The 16,954-nt window shown below is 45.1% G+C and overlaps 1 protein-coding gene across 1 annotated transcript in view; it reads right to left on the reverse strand.

The window, feature by feature from the left end:
* Positions 1-1,357: 1,357 nt before the first annotated feature.
* Positions 1,358-16,954, reverse strand: part of CCDC3 (coiled-coil domain containing 3) — a 36,610-nt gene continuing 21,013 nt past the window's right edge. Inside the window, exon 3 of the mRNA XM_063153733.1 lies at positions 1,358-3,480. Within this exon, the coding sequence (XP_063009803.1) occupies positions 3,205-3,480 (276 nt within the window). The 3' untranslated portion in view covers positions 1,358-3,204. The remainder of the gene's footprint in view (positions 3,481-16,954) is intronic.

A 16,954-nucleotide genomic window follows, 5' to 3' on the forward strand; every position in this document is an offset into this window, starting at 1 on the left:
TTATTTTTATACACTTTCTTCTATAAACATCCACTTTCAAAAAACCCCAGAAAATTCAGTGGTAAAGTCTAAAAAACTTAAGGTGTTTTTGGGTGCAGATCACCATCTGAATTATCCACTTACACTCTGGTGAGACAAGTCCTGCAAAAGTTATGACAGAAATAGTACAAGAGGGATGTGTTGATGGTTAAAAGAGGAGAATCCCTAAGAGAATGATTTCCCCTCTGCTGTCATTCTTCTCTCTTCTCTTCTCTTCTCTTCTCTTCTCTTCTCTTCTCTTCTCTTCTCTTCTCTTCTCTTCTCTTCTCTTCTCTTCTCTTCTCTTCTCTTCTCTTCTCTTCTCTTCTCTTCTCTTCTCTTCTCTTCTCTTCTCTCTCTCCTCTCCTCCCCTCTCCTCATCCTTTTTACAGTTACTCTGTCCTGTTACTATTAATTTTGCTCTTTCCCGTCTTGTCATCCTCTGTATCCATCAGCAAAAATTTATTTGTCCACAAAACATCCCCGCAGTGCAGACAGATGCCAAAAATCCCATCCTTGTCTCCAGTTGTGTCCAGCTGCTCTGGACACCCCTAGCGCTGGTCCTGCAGATGCTCTGGCAGCCTTCAAGCTCCTGGTATGTTTTGAAAAAGCAGATGTTACTAATTTGTAAAGCATCTTTGAACTTCTCAAGGGGGGACTGACACATTTGGTGATGTTTCTAACAAAATGGGGAAGTTGTTTTTGTCTTTCTTTTTTTACCAGGATTTTTTTGGGTTTTTGCACCATCTCTTGTGAACCCACCCAGCTATGCCAACCTCCTCTTCATTTCTGCATCTCAGCCCTTCCCTCACAGCTTTTCAAGAGGAAAATGCTCAACCATGCCTTTCCCATTACTCTTGGAAATAGCATGAAATTCTGCCCTTTTTGCAGGTCTCCAGATGAGCTGATCCCTGAAATTGCTACGGAGTGGGTCTAAAAATCATAGCTGTGTGATGTGTACCAGCCCTGGGTGGACAGAACCCAAATTCCTCATTCCTCTTGTGTTTCCTGCACGTGCAGCTCTCCCGGTCCCTCTCTGGACAGTGTCACCAGCAGGGACAGGCACTCAGTGCTGACACTTTAATGGCATTTTTATTCAGGTCTGGCATCCCCTGTTACTGTCGAGAGGGTTAACTTGTGACTGATCTGACTGCCAGTCCTTATCTCTGGAAATGATCCAAACCCCAGCAGGAATGAAAGGGGAAAAACTCACAAGGAAACAACACTTTTTGAGTTTTGTACCCAGTGAGAGCATTTTGGGTTGCATTTGGACTTTGCATTTTGGTAGGTTCTTTTTGTTTTCTTTGCAGAATAAACGAAATTCTCACAAAACTCACAAGGAGAACAAAATGTTTTACTTTTTTTTTTTTTTTTAAGGAAGACAAAGGGGGAAACAGGAAGAAAATTCCAATCTTTTCATCAAGCAACAAAAATACCAGCCAAAAGAAAAAGATATTCAACACTGTGTTTGGAAAATCTGTAAGAATAGCAAAGGTTTAGCTATATTAATTATACTTTCTCAGCTTTATACAAACACTTATAAAACATGAATGAATACCAGAGGGAATATTTTTCTTGACAAAAAATTAAAACACAAGCTTTTAATACCTATGCCAGGAAAATCAGTTCATTTGTTTAAACAGTAGTTTAGAAGCCAGAAAATAAAACAACAAAAAGTAGTTACTTTTCTATGGATTTAAATTGTGGAGTTAAAATCTCTTGATGGCTTCTAGGGAAGCCGAAGTTCTGTAGTTATTCTCAGGAAACAGCATTGCTGACTCCAGCAGAAAACAATTCAAATTGTGGTGATGTGGAAGGTGGAGCCTTTGAAACCAGTGGAGCTTGAGGAGGAGTCAGAATCTTTAAAAATGCCAATATTATTTCAAGAGGGGAAAAAAAAAAGTACTTCCAAAAGGAGCAAAACTGGAAGGTAATGAGAGTCAGCTTCTGTGTTCTGCTTGGACTGAAGCTCACATCTGAAAGCTGATATGGGCTTTTCCAAGTGCAGGGATAGTTTCAAGCATTAACATTATCAGCCATGGATACTGAGGCCTAAACCCACACTGCTTGAGCAGAAGTGATTTTCTAAATGCCTAATAAAGGATATGATGGACTTTTCTTTTTTTACGAGATAACCAAGAAACAGGTTTTACTTCATATTTTAAGAAATTAGACTATATCAAATGTGTAATAAAAATATTTTCTATAGGATTTTAAAATATATACATATATAAACTACCTAAATTTTTAATGCCCTGTTGATATTGATGTGGTCTCTACAGGTTTTAAATGTAACTAAATGAGGCTGCCCAGCAACCTCCATTATACCTCAGTGACTACAAAACTTGAAGCTTTGTCCACACTGTAATTAAACCTGCTTGAGAATGGGATCTGAAATTGCCTGCTGGGCCTGATCCAACACCCACTCATAGGCTCGGTCCACTCCTGACTGCAGGATTTGGTCTTAAACACAGTCCCAAAATGATGTGGTTTCCAACCCAGCTGGCTGACCAGTGATAAAGGCACTCGGGGAGTTACTGAGAGCTTTGAGGCACTTTTTGGAAAAATAAAAGTTGTTATTTATTCGATTTAGAATATTTAAAGATATATAGGGACAGTCTTAAGACAATTTGAGCACATCTATATTTTGTGCTGAATAGGGGCACAAACTGCCAGTCTCAGACACAGCCTATGCCCAGGCACTGGGTGAGGACTTCAATCAAGCTCAAGGCCGAGAGCATGAGGGTGATAAGGGAGCGAAGGGCATCCATGCCTTCATCCTTCCCACCACACCCCTCTCTAGATCCCAAGATTTGGGAAGCCTTGCTTGCCCAGCCCATGAGGAGGAGGTAAACTATCAGGAGGAGCTCCTGTGTCAAGTGCCTGCAATAGCCCAGAGGTCTGGGCTGGCACTTCCATCAAGCACAGCCTAAAGCTGGAGGTGCAGCTGGGTGAGGGAGGAGAGGCACAGATGATTGTCGGGCCCTGTGTGCACTGAGAACAGCAGGACACGGCTGTGGGCCGTGCCAAATCCAGCTGGCATTCCTGTTTAATCTGGCACTGTGTCTAAAGCAAGGTCAGATTCATTTTCCATGCAAGGTTTGAAGCACAGCATAGAGAAGGCGTGAGGGCCAGAACCCTGCTCTAACGCAGACAAAACCCACAGGCCTGAGCACTTACCCTGCATTATACCTTCAGGTAGGTACCGTGGGAGTTCTCCTGCTTCAAAGAGTTAATATAGGGCATTTGACCACCTGCAGAGGAAAGTTTCTCACTGAGCTTTCTGTTCACCAGCTCCATGTGCCTGGAGTTTTTCCTGGCTTGCCGGAGAGACCTCTTGACTTTCTTCACCCGGTCCCGCAGCTGCTTGTTGCGCTTCTCCAGCGCCGCCACCTTCTGCTGCAGCTTCTTCACCCTGTCCTCCTCCTCAAACAGGGCCTTCTGCACCGAGGAGCACATCAGCTGTGGGGACAGCAGCAGGTCAGGATCACAAAAAGTTATCACAGCAAGGGTTAATTCAGGCTTTGCGGAAAACGCCTCACAACTTTTCAAAAGCTGAATGCTTTTCTGGGGAACTTCTTTTGGTTTTATATCCTTCTAAGTAAAATGCTCTCTTTCACTTGTGGATTTATTTAAGACCCAAAATTGTAGATCTTAATGATACTAGTGATTCAAAATTACTTTTATGAACTGTTTTGTCAGACCTGTCCAGTGCACTGAGTCCTCCTCCTCAAACAGGGCTTCTGCACCGAGGAGCACATCAGCTGTGGGGACAGCAGCAGGTCAGGTTCACAAAAAGTTATCACAGCAAGGGGTAATTCAGGCTTTGCAGAAAACACCTCACAACTTTTCAAAAGCTGAATGCTTTTTTGTGGGAGCTTTGACTTCAGTTTTTTATCCTTTTAAGTAAAATCCTCTCTTTCACTTGTGGATTTAGTTAAGACCCAAAATTGTAAATCCTAATGATACTAGTGATTCAAAATTACTTTTATGAACTGTTTTGTTAGATCTGTCCTGTGCACTGAGGCTACATTGAGTTTATGGAGAAAAGCTGCCCAAATTCTGGTACTAAACTAGAGTTTGGGTCAAGGGATATCACTTTTGGAAAACTCTGGTTTTGATTCAGCTTAGCAGCCCTTCAGAAACCCCAGATTCTGATAAGAGCCTGCCCTTTGCTCTTTATGTCAACATGTGAAATAAAGACAGCACCTGCCAAACACAGAACTGGTTATTTTGCTTTTGCAGGAACAGAGATGTCTTAAACATCCCATTATATTGGCTTGTTTAAGACAAAACCCTGGAGGGTAAGATCTCAGCAGTCTCTAGGAGCATCCATGATCCCATAACTTTAACATAAATTATTTGGGGGGTCATTGCCTGAAAACTGCCGCTCCCACTCTACCCCATACAACTTACTGCACTATTGCCCCCAGAAGAGACAGCAAGTTTTGACATTCACTCATGCCACTGGCTCTTAGATAGGAGATAAAAAAGAGAAGCAGTGTAAAAGGTGCTGCCCCCAAGGCATCACTAGAAGAACAGCTCACAGGGCATTTTCAAATCCACTGGGTTGGATGATGGTACAACTGCAAACATCTGTTGGACAAGTGCTCATCTTCTACTACCTCATCCTGGGATGACCCACAAGATCTCTCTGATCCCATGGGTGTGTTTATGTTCTCACTGGTTTCCTGTCTGTAGGGGCAGCAACAGGAGTAGAATGGCAAACACCAGCTGGGGCTGCTGAGCAGTGAGTTCCCAGCACAGCCTCACTCAGGATGGGATTCAGCTGCTTCTCTTAAGCTAAAAGTGAGACTCAGGTCTGGGTCTGCACCTCCTAGGGCAGAGGGAGGAATCACCCTCTGAACACAACTCTCTGCTTTTACTGACCACAAAGACACCAAGTTGCATTTTTTTCTACCTGGAAGAAATTTTCCAGGCAGAAAAAGAGGAGGTACCTGGAGCTCAAGGACAGCTCCACCAAAAAGTTTCTTATTTAGAAGATTCACATAAAAATAAATTTCTCCTCCAGTGCCTCCTGCTTTTTTTTTTTTTTTTTTTGCCCCACAAAAAACATCCTGAGCTATTTTATTGTGCATGTGGGACTTTCATGTTGCTGCTGCACTGTGAGGATGAGCAGTGTATTCTGCTGGATTTATCTTCTAAATACATCTAGAAATTTTTCTATGTGTGTCAAGCACTCCTGGAGTCTGGATGAGCTTTCTCTGGCAGAACATTTGGAACAGACAGGGAATCTAAATAAACAAGTAAATCCTGACTGTGATGATGAAGGATTACATGTTTCTTTCCATCTTACTTTGTAGTATTTTCAACAACTGAAGGCTGGGGAGGGAGCTTGCCTTGATGAATAACATTTCATTTGCTTTGGAAACCCCCAGCAGTGGGAAACCATGGCCAGTCAACACAAACACAGCAACTGCTTCCACTCCCTTGGAAGCTCTTGTTCCTTGTGCAAAAGCTCTGTAGGGTTTTGCTCTATGGCAAATTCTTGCCCCAACTGTTTTCTCTCTAGGGCTCTTTTATAAATGATACTAGCAAGATGGGGAGCTCACAGATAAAGGGGCAGAAATTCTGCTGAAAAGGAGAGAGTTTGGTTTTGATCACTGTTCAGTCCAAGTGGTCTTTGAAAACAGCCAGCACATCTTGGCTTTTGTATTTGCCAAACCCTTGCAAAACCTCAAGCAGAAAATTTCTTGAATTTAAATCCTCGTAAAAGAGGACACTGAGTTAGGGAAATATGTTTGTTGGGAGGACATGAGGTGGAAACTCCACTTCACCAGGGATTTCCTGCATTTTCCATGGATGCAGTGATAGGCATGGCCCATGCCAGAGTCCAGTGCAGAGGAACAAACACTCCATGCAGCTCAAGTGGGAGGTTGTGTGAACCCAAGTGCATTTCATCTGCCTGGGCTGGCTGATGGGGGGATAGCAGACATCAGGGATAGTATTATCCTCATCCCAGACACATCCCAAACATTTTGAGGTTGGTCCTTTGTCAACAGACGTAGATCTGCTCTACAGAGCCACTCAGAAACTTCTCAAACACTATCAAAAAGCTAACCAGCTCATTTGCTTATACTGTTTTTCTACAGCCCTCACTCTCCAGTCTGAAACACACAGTTTAGTGCTTAAATTATCTGGAGATATCCAGAGACATCACAGGAACAGCACAGTTCTAAAAAAATGAGGCACTATCTGGCATGCAGGGCTTTGTTTGCCAACAGGGTAGGTGATAGGAAGAGCCCAGCTTGATAACTGGATGCCTGCCTGCAACTGCAAGACTACCAGCTGGAAAATAAACACTTTGTTCCTTCTACATAGGGAAAAATGACAAGGTGGAGTCCTCTCAATCTCACTGGCTGGTTAAAACAGCATTTTTCACAGGACTCTGCAGTGGGGATGATGATGGTGATGATGATGATGATGTTTGAGTGCTGTCCTGTCTCTGCTGTTACTGCTGGGGCTGGGATTCACCTGGCTGCAACAAAGTGGTGCTGAGAGCTGTGTGACTGTGACAGCTGTGAGCTCAGCACGGCCTGGATAACCAACACAGCTGCTGAACAAGCTGGTGAGAAGTTAACCAGTCCAAGTTGCTACCTGGATGCTTGGGAAATGAAGAGGAGGACTAGGAAATGGCTCCTAGGCAAAACTTATAGGTCATTTTCCAAATTCCATTCAAAATTTGGATTCCCTAATGATAATTCAGAAGAGTTGTTTGGTCTGAAGATCTGTCTGCATGTCTGCTTGTTCCACAGTTTTGTTAGGAGGGCATCCTCAGCAGTGGTAAACTCAAGTTCAGAGCAGAACCAGAGATGTAATGAGAAAGGTGGCACAAGAACTATACAGATCCTGAGGAGTTATCCCAGATAGCCTACAGCTGTGAAACTGCTTATTAAATATGTTTGAGTATTTGTCTGAGAGACCATCTCACAAATATACCGAGTTTAAAGTTTCACCATATCTAGGAGATTTACAAAATCTGCCAAAGAAATCAGCACTGTAATAAATAGAATAGAATCACAGAATCATTGAGGTTAGAAAAGACCTCCAAGATCATCCAGTCCAATCATTAACCTAACAAACTGATTTTGGATCATCACATTTCAGGCATGCAAACCCCTTACCAACCACCCTGAACTGATATATATATACACTGTTCTTATTGAGAGACACACACCTGCCTTCTGGAAGCCTGGTTTGAGGGCATAGTTGATAAAGGTGCCATGGATAAGGGTGTGATGGCAGTGTTCATCCACCACAAAATGTCCATAAGTGGTTGAAGTTAGTGTTACAGAACTCAAATCACTCAAAGCCCAGCAGTGACACCCAAGTCTTGCCCTTCACCTATCCAGGGGAGAGATGTTGAGTCCCAGTTATCTCCTCATGCTCCTTATGGCAACACAGATAAAAACCACTGGAATCACAGTGTTTCCTAAAAGTCTTTCCAGCGGGAGTGAGTGTGTTGCATGGAAAGAAAGACAAGAAATCAAAGAATAATGGGGGAGGTCTGGCAGAGGAGAGTATTGGGTTTGGGATAGAGTGACTTAACCTCCAGTTACTGGGGTTTTTCAGCCAAGACCAACACTCGTGCTGAAGTGTGGAAAAGTCCCTGTCAGCGCTGTTAAAGCATCGTGTTGGGTGAAGTGATGGAGCATGGCAGTGCTGAGCTAAACCACCTTTGCTTGCTGCAGGAACAGCACATTCAGAGGTACAGAATTGTCCCAAGGACATATCCATACCACTGGCATTAATGGAGATAAGCTGGGATTTCGCCCTAGGACCTCATATGCCCCAGCAAGATGCACAGGACCTGGATGGAGAAAGAAATTGTTGTGGCTATTGTTACCTTGCTGAATGCTGGGTCAGCATTTGCCACAGGAAATGTAATGTTTGTAGCACAGCTCTCCAGTTCATTCAAAATATTAGAGATGAGGATTTCTTTGGGATATGAAGCACTGCCTACAGGAAGCCTCTGCCAGGCTACATCCACTCTCAAGGTGCTCTTCTTCCTCATTTCACTCAGCACTAAAAGCAGATTTTCTCTTTAAGCTCCTTAGAGGCTGCTAGTCATGGCAAATCATCTTTCCCACCAGTCTGCAGAGAGAAATGGGCACATCCTAGAGGAGATATCTTGCCTACCTTAGACACTTCCCTGAGGTGGACCATCTTTGGAGACTCCTGCCTAGATAACTGTCTCAGACTGGGATGGATGTCACCATGAGTCCCATCAAATGGCATCTGAATGGCACTGACTTCCCAGGGCAGGCTGCAAGGGCAGGATACAGATAATTTTCTTGGAAGTTTGGGGAAACTTGTCCTGGAAACAGACCCAAATCCATGTCCATGTGCACTTGGGGGGGGTCTTTAAAAAGAGCTTTGTTCTGACCTGCATCAAATCGCTGCTTGGTGTGAAGGTATCTGAACTGCTGATGGCTCTCATCTGCAGTGGGTGTTGCTGGCATCCATTTCAAAACCCCGCACTTGCCCTTCAAACCCACAGCCCTTCCACCCCTGCTCTGGCTGGGGGTGTTTTTACAGGATGCAGGGTCATTATGGGCCACTTGAGGACTGGTGAAAAGAGCCTCAGCCATGGATGTACCTGAAGAGAGGTCCCTGGCCCCAAAGCCACACCTGGAGCTTGTCCTGAGGCATTGCTCCTGGCACTTGGAGCCCTGAAGCCTGAGAAGCTGCTGAGAGGATGGAAACAAAGATAGCAAGTGACAGTCACACCAAGTCACCTCTGCCAGGATTGGAAATGGGGATGGGGATTTGTCATCACAGTCACTGCCAGTGCCCAGGAAGGGATCAACACCTTATTCCCTGTACTTGTGAAGGAAAAAAGTCAATGGGTTAGCAAGTATAGAAACCACACTAATCAAGACAAGAAAGGGGAGAAAAAAAGGTGTAGGGTATGAGCCAGACTGCCTACCACAGGCACCTCACCCGTGCCAAGTGAGCAGATAAGTCAGTCCTGACAGTAAATCCCTACATTCCCTGCCCAGGCGGTGGGAGACAGAAGGCCTCCAGGAAGAGAAAAATAAATCAAGAGGGTACAACCTCACTCTGGGGCATCTCCAAGCTCCCTTCCTGTGCTTGCTGACCACACAGCAGCCAGGGAGGGACACAGGAATCAGCCAGGGAGGGACACAGGGCCAGCCCACTGCTTTTTCTTGGCAGGTATTGGGGAAGATGAAACAGGAAAGCCTTATAAATATGATTGCTTGGCAAAAGATTTTGAGAATATAGAAACTATAAGCGAGATTGAAATGAAAGCAAGCTTTGAGGCAAGCTTTGAGATACCTCAGTTACTGAACAACTAGAAAACAATGCCATGGCCAGCTGAAGGTAATCCCCTTTTGATGGAACAACGCCCTCTGCTTGCAGACAGGTCCTAGGGTCACAGCAGACCCTACTAGCTTGGCAGAAGGGCCCAAAGAGGAGTTTTTAGGGTTTAAAATGTAACACAGCATGGTAATGTAATGATTCTTATAGGCTGTATGTAAATGCTATAGGATTTGTATATTGTACCAGACTGGTTAATGAGAATTAGAATATTCAACACAGAAGAAGATTTATTGTATTGTAACAAGAACTTCACTCTCTTACGCTTTTGCTCTCTTACCCTTTTACTCTATTGCCCTTTTACTCTCTTACCCTCTCATCCTCTCTCCCCCTCTCTTCTCTCGGGCCTGCTCTGAGCTGTGTCTGGCAGCTCCCAGCAGGGCCCTGCGCCCAGGCCCTCTGCAATAAACCCCAAATCCCAGCAGGACCCTGCACACAGGCCCTCTGCAATAAACCCCAAATCCCAGCAGGGCCCTGCACCCAGGCCCTCTGCAATAAACCCCAAATCCCAGCAGGACCCTGCACCCAGGCCCTTTGCAATAAACCCCGAGTTCCACCACCTGGCTGCAGAGATCTCTTGTGTCTGTCTGTCCCGACCGTGCTACCCCCCACATTCCTACAGGCAGAGCTGGGGATGCTGCTCTCTCCTGTTCCCTGGAACGCGTTCCTGCGAGCGCTCTGCCCGCGATGCCGCAGGAATGCAGCGCTGAGATGGGAGGGGAACTGCGGGGAAATCTCAGACTGGGCTGTTCAGCAGGAGCAGCCGAGCTCTGTCAGAATTCAGGACATCCCTCTGGCTGTCCTGGACGGCCAAGTTCCCTGCCAGGGGTTCAGAGACCCTGGCACAGAGCCCAAGATGCCCCTGTGGTTTTGATTATGGCCCATGGAGCAAGTTACCAACCTTAGATGAAGATCTGCAGGCCATGAGAGTTTAAGTAGAATGATAGTGAATTTATCATGGGAGGAAAAATAGATTTTTGGGGTTTTTAGAATGGGTGTTCAGGGGGCAAGATGGAGGAATCTGGGCATGTCCAGCCTTTCTCCTTCTTCTTCTTGGCTTCCATCTTCTGGATGATGTTGGCAGTTTTAGATGGGTTTGGAGTAGAAGCTCACTGTCTAACATAGGTGATAGGTATTGGAAAGTAATTGTAAATATAAAATTAGTATAAAAAGATAACACCGCCCTGGGGGCAGGCAGAGTGCTTCTGACTGTCTTGCTGAGCAGACTTTGGCTGGACGGGAGAAATAATTTTATAGATAGGATACAATAAACAATCTAGAGACTGAAAATTGAAGAGCTCTAGCTCCTTCTTCGACTGCTGGGCTGGGAAAAGGGATTTTCTAACACATCTTGAGGTCACTCTGACCAGCTAGAGACCCCAAGAAAGCTCCTGCTCCTCCACTGAGCTCTGAGCTCAGCCCCACCTGCGCCATCCCCTGTGCCTCCTGCATTCCCAGGAGCCCGCCAGCCCCACCAGTGCTCCCACCAATGTGTACCTGTGTCAGGGCTGGGGAAGCAGAGGGGTTTGGAGCCCTCACAGGGTTTATTCTCAGCCTCTTTGCTGAGACTCACATCACCCTCCTTGGGCTCCCTCCACCAGAACTTCCCAGGCTGGCCAGCATAGTAAGGAACTGTGGGGTGGCACATGTCTCCATGGTGTGCCAAAGCAGAGGCAGCAGCCAGGACACCACTCCTGGCTCTCCACCCCTGCCACAGGGCATGCACAGAGCTCATGGCAAGGACAGCGAGCTCACAGGCTCTGCAGCTTGTGGGAATCCATAAAATCAGAGGGTTTTGGGAAAGCTGCAAAAGGCAGCCTCAGAGACAGCAGAACTGTGACTAGAGCTAAGCAGTAGCCATGAGATTGGTCAGCAGAAAAATTATGTAAGAAGTAGAAAAGTAGGAACAAATATAACAGTGGTCTGTGTATTAACACTTGTCTAGAATAACTCCCAAAGCTACAGAAAAGTTTATCTAGCGAGATATAAGGAAGTTTTAAACTTTATAATGGAGCTCTGTGCATTGTGTTTTAAGGCTTACAAGCAGGTATTGCATTTGAAATAAGCAAGCATTGTTTAACCAAAGGTACCTGTGCTTATAGTGGTTAGAACTACTGTATTGTTATACTGGATAGAACTGCTGTCAATGTGCTTTTGCTTTGTGTGATTGATCAAAAAACTTATAAAGTAAGTTGTAACATTAAGTTCTTGGTCTGCTGCCTGGGATGTGAGCTGGTGGCATCTTCCCATTGTCATAACCATGTAATGAGACTGATGCTGGAAAATAAAACAGCTCAAGACACGTTCCCAGCAGTCCCATCCCATTTGTGATTTGTACAGAGAGCCCAGCAGGAACACAACCCAAGCAAATGCAGCCTCTGCCTTTGCTCCTTACAGCATGGCTGGTGGGTATTCCCAATATACCTCTGTGCTGTTCCTGGTCAGGAGCACACAGGGCAGCTCTGGATTGAGCTGCTCAGTCATAGGCAAATGATCCTGAATGTTAAAATGTACTACCCAGCTGAGCTTAAAGGAAAATGTTTTGAGGAGGGACAAACAAAATCTTTTCTCCATAATTTTAACAAGCAAATGTGTATTTAAATCTACCTTACAAGACAGGCTGCTTCAGAGATTTCTGAATTTTGCTCTCCCTGAACGCTGAAAATGTCCAAATTACAGAGTCACTTTTGGGGTGTTTTCTCCTTGGGTTTTTTTGTTAGTTTTTGGGGTTTGTTGGTTTTTTGGGTTTTGGGGTTTTTTTGTCTCAGAGTTATTGCAGTCTTAGCAGGGCTTCAAAAGTCTCTGTAAGTGGCTTTTTCCCCCAACAATATGTACAGAATCTTTTCATTACCACAGCTACCAAAGTTACCAAAACTTGCTATCCACTTTAATTTTCAACTCAGCTTTTTTCCCACCTAGTATTACTGTTCTTACAATGAAACCAATTAGGTCTGATATGCCTAAAACTACTTTGCTAATATACCTTACCCCAAGTGTATTGTTCTCTGCCTGAAAGTTGCTGTGTGACCATGTCTCCATCTAAACTTGTTTTACTTGGCTTGTATTTCAACAGGATTAGATCACCATTCTCCCCACACATACACACAGAGAACTAATTAAATATCAAGGAAGGGATAAAACCAGCAAGACCCAAAATCAAAGTGTATTGTGTCCTTGCTTCTCACTGATGGGAACTCAGGGAAATGAAAATGCTGATCAGAGCAGAACAGCATCTTATTATGTGTTCCTATTTATTGAAATTTTTGAATGAACTGACCTTCACCTTGTGTTACAACACCTTCTAGAAACCTCCTTTATTTTAGTGTTCTGTCAAGTAGAGAACACACACTTTACAGCACAGTAGCAGAGAGAGAAGTACAGTATATCCAAATATATCATCCCCAGATGCAGCTGGAGCTGAGAACCAGAATCAGAATGGTGAAGAAAAATATTTATCTTTAGCATTTGCATGAGAACAACACAGGTTTGTAGTAGCATTATACCTGGTTTGGGGTCTTTCCATTAAGTGTGATTTACTTCAGTCTAATGTTTTACAACTTGTGGAGTTCCCTGGGAGTCCTGACAGAGGGGACTGAAGTTTTGGTGTGGCAAGTGCTGCAGGGATGTCTGTAAGCTGAGGTTTAATTAAACATGGATGTAAGGGGCACAGAGGAGCAGGTGGGAGAACAGGGGACACATGGAAACAAGGCTGATTAAGGTCTTAAGGAATTCAGAACCTCCAGGGGGTGAGGCCATGCCAGACCCCCCTGTACCCCTCAGAGTGCAAATGCTCAGTGCCCACATCCTCTGTCACTGAGGAGGGAAGAATTGAGATCAGTAAATATATAATAAAATAAATGTTATGTATGATATGAAGAGAACCTTTGTTTCTCTGTCACCTATAAGTCAAAATGGGGAGAGAGAGAAGCCGAGCAAATCCCAGCAGGCTGTGGGTGGGTATTGGCAAATGGCCACAGCGTGACTGCAATGCACTAAATGCTGCCTCTCAAGAAAGCAAAGAAATGGACATTTAGTGTAATTTGAGGCCATGTCTCCTCCCCAGACAATATATCATTCCCAGGGGCACTTGTACGCACAGGAGGAGAACCCACGCTGAGAGAGGCAAATGTTTAAAGTTAATGCAACATCTATAAAAATCAAGCTGCCCTATAAATCCCTCTGCTCTGGATGTGTTGGCTTCACACTGCACACAAGCTGCTGCAGCTCAGCTGCCTTTACAAACAGATAGGATTTCCTTGGCTGAAGGCTCAGCTGGAAGCCCTGAGCATGCCCTGCTGCTGTGCATGGCTTTGGGATTTCAAAGAGGAACTGCAGGGCAACCTGCTGCCCTATGGTGCCACTGGGGAGGGGGAATGCTCACATCTCTCCTGAGCATCCATAGGAACTTTCTAGAGACATTTCTCTTTATTTCCCAAGTCTGTTTGGGTCCAGGAGAGCACAGGGACCACACTCAGGCTTGTATTTATCTGTGTTTGGTGGGTCCCTTGTGGTGGTCTTTGCATCACCCTGCTAAAATAGGTAACCTTAATCGTGGGTAGGAAACATTGGGTTTCTGATCTTTTTCTACAGTCTTTACAGGGACAGAAATTCCTCTGGAGGATGAGTCAGAGGAACTAATTTAGAGCAGGGAATCAGGCACTGAAACTGAGTTGAATGGTGCGGAAACAACTCCAGCACGGTGCTTACGCACTCGTGGAGACACCCCTGCCATGGCAGGAGCAGGACAAGAGGCTCTAATGAAGCCTTTCCCTGCCAGCAGGAAGGGATTTGTGAATCCTGCATGGAAATGATGGCAGCAGCCCTGAAGTCAGGCTGGGTGAAACTCAAGGGTTTGACAAAAGGCATCTGCATCTACTCCTGAGCTGCTCTGCAAGCCCAGGGCAAAGAGGACAGCTCTGTTTGCTGTGCCCCATGCCAGCAGGGCTGAGCACCAGGTCCAGCCCTCATTCCAGCACAAGCTGCCACAGCATGAAGTGGAAAAGCCTTGGTGAGGTTGAAGAAGCAAAGAGAAAGGGAGAAGGAAAAACAAACATCTGTGATGTGCAGTGCTGTGCATCTGTCAGTGCTGAGAAAGGGACCAAATGCCTGAGAGACTGATCAGCAGCTCTGAAGAACAAGCTCCCAGCACATCTAACATCTGGCTGATGGGAGCTCACTGCTGCTCACAGATATCCCTGTCCCACCAGCCAGCCCAGAGCAGCCTGTCCACAGCCCCGGCTGCTGCATGGGCTGGAAATCCTGAAAGGGCCCCAGACCACCCTGGGTGAGATAAATGGGCAACAGGCTACTCTGAAGATGGCAGGATTTGGCAAACAGTTTTCAATGTGGAAAGATGTGGTATTTAGGGAACCACCCTCCTGCTTGCATGTGCTCAGATGCCCTGAGCATTTGGGGCATTAATGACTGTTTCTATAGGAGACAAAAGCTGTTTTCACTCTAGTACAATTCCTCAGATCAGGTTCTGTTCCTGTGCTGGGATTCATAAAGTTAGAGGGTTTTGAGAAAATGGTTTAACAGGTATTTCAGTATTTCAATTCTCAACAGAAATACAGGGTCAGGGAAATACAGGATCATATTTTAAATCAAATGTCATACTTAGTGGCCAAAATCTCTCCCTGCTGCTTTGCTGAGTTTCCTACAGACACAGAAGCACCAGAAACTCCCACCATGTGCTGCACAACTTAATACCTTATACAGGGGAAAGCTTTTCACACAGGGCTGGCTGCAATGCCAGCAGAAAATAAGGTCATAAGGGCAGCATGAGTCAGGGCTCCCCATACACACGAGCCTGGAGCACTCTTTCCAGCCTGATTTCAGGAGGAGGAGGATTGCAGCCACACTTACAGAGGACAAAATGCTCACAGGGCTGGTGGATGCCCTGTGGTGAACTCTTCCCTCCAAGCATCTAAGTTATAGAGCACACACCCCAGTGCTGGTTAATGTTGCACTGGTGGCCCACAGCTGTTTAATCCTATGTTAATAATTGTGCTGGAGAGAGATAATTACACAGCAAGTGCCACACCACTGCACAGTGAGCACATGGTGATACCTTGGAGCTACAGTTCAATCATGGACTACCTTGGGGTTTGGCTCTTTTGTGAATAACTGCACTGAGGTCTGAAAAATCTCATAATATCCTGCTGTTATGTGTTTTTACCCTCAAAATCTGCTATTGTTCCTGGCCAAGTACTTAGGGACAGGCAGTAAATGCTCCCCCCTGTAAGTCTGTGTTACTGTTTGTGTATGCATGGGCTTTAAACATGATTATGAAATTAATTCTCTCTATCAGTCCAAAATTCTTCTGTGGAATTTGTTATGCTTGTCCCATATTTCTCTGACACAAAGTTATCTGTACTTTCACCAGCTTTGTGTTGCATCACTTTAGCAATAGCAAGGGCCAGGGAATGGACAGCCTTGAGGAGCAGATGATCTGGATTGCCTCACACCCCTCCTGCAGTAACACAGTACCCACACCACCAGTCACCATCTACACAACTCCACAAAAATTGCCTGACATCAAAGAATTAAAAAAAAAAAAAAAAAAAAAAAAGGCAAACCCACTCCAAGGAAATCAGGACCTGGGCTCCAGTCTAGTCCCATAATGAGGACACTTGCCCTGTCTTTTGGCAATGATAATGTTGGAAGAACAAAACCTCTATCATCCTGAGCTGTGTTATCTGAACAGCTTGTTCTCATTAAGCAACACGTGCACTTCACACCTCATCAGAGAGGGCAGATAAAATCCTTGTCCTAGTCAGAGGAATGGGACTGGAGGTCTCCACTCCAGTGAGGACAACAACCAGTTAGGGGCAAGCAGGTCCAGTAAACAGCTTCCCTGTGCTTCCATTCCTTGTCTCCAAGAATGGGGATTGCAGAACAGCTGTGATTGTAGAGTCTCTGAGTCATTATAGCCTAATCCAGAAAGGTCTCTATTCAGAGCCTGAGTGGTGTGTATGGGACAGGAGCAATAGCAGAGCCAGAACTCGTGGGCAGATACTTCACTTGCATGCAGAATGGCCATTGTTCTTCTCTGTGCAAATTCAGAGTATGAGCCCACCACAAACCATGTTTTTCCTTAGGTGCTGGTAGGCATTGCCCATAGCTGCAGCTTTGTCTCCTGCAATCTGCAAGCATATTGTTCAGTAGGGATCCTGGACAAATTGCCCATCACTGGACCATGTGATTGATTGAGCTTTCAATACTGAGGGATTTAGTCAATACAAGTTTGCAATATAAAAATTGTATATTTCTGCGTCCCTGATCAAGGCATTTAAGTCCACATTATCCAAGAAGGGGAAAATCCTGGCTCTGTGAGCATGGCTCAGATATGGCTGAGATACATGAGCAGAGTCCATGGTCCAAGACCAAGGTTTCAGGCATGATCAAAGGACAACTTCTAGCAACTGCCTTTATTGGGCCACGGAAAACAAAACAAACCATTCCTTAGGCACCATTTACCAACAAAATGGGTGTGAATGGTTAGGGAACAACATGGTTATGGTCATTCCTCTCATTATTCTGGAGCTAAGGGTCAGTAAATGGGCGGAAAAGC

Source organism: Melospiza melodia, chromosome 4 (genome assembly GCF_035770615.1).
Source record: "Melospiza melodia melodia isolate bMelMel2 chromosome 4, bMelMel2.pri, whole genome shotgun sequence".
Taxonomy (NCBI): Eukaryota; Metazoa; Chordata; class Aves; order Passeriformes; family Passerellidae; genus Melospiza; species Melospiza melodia.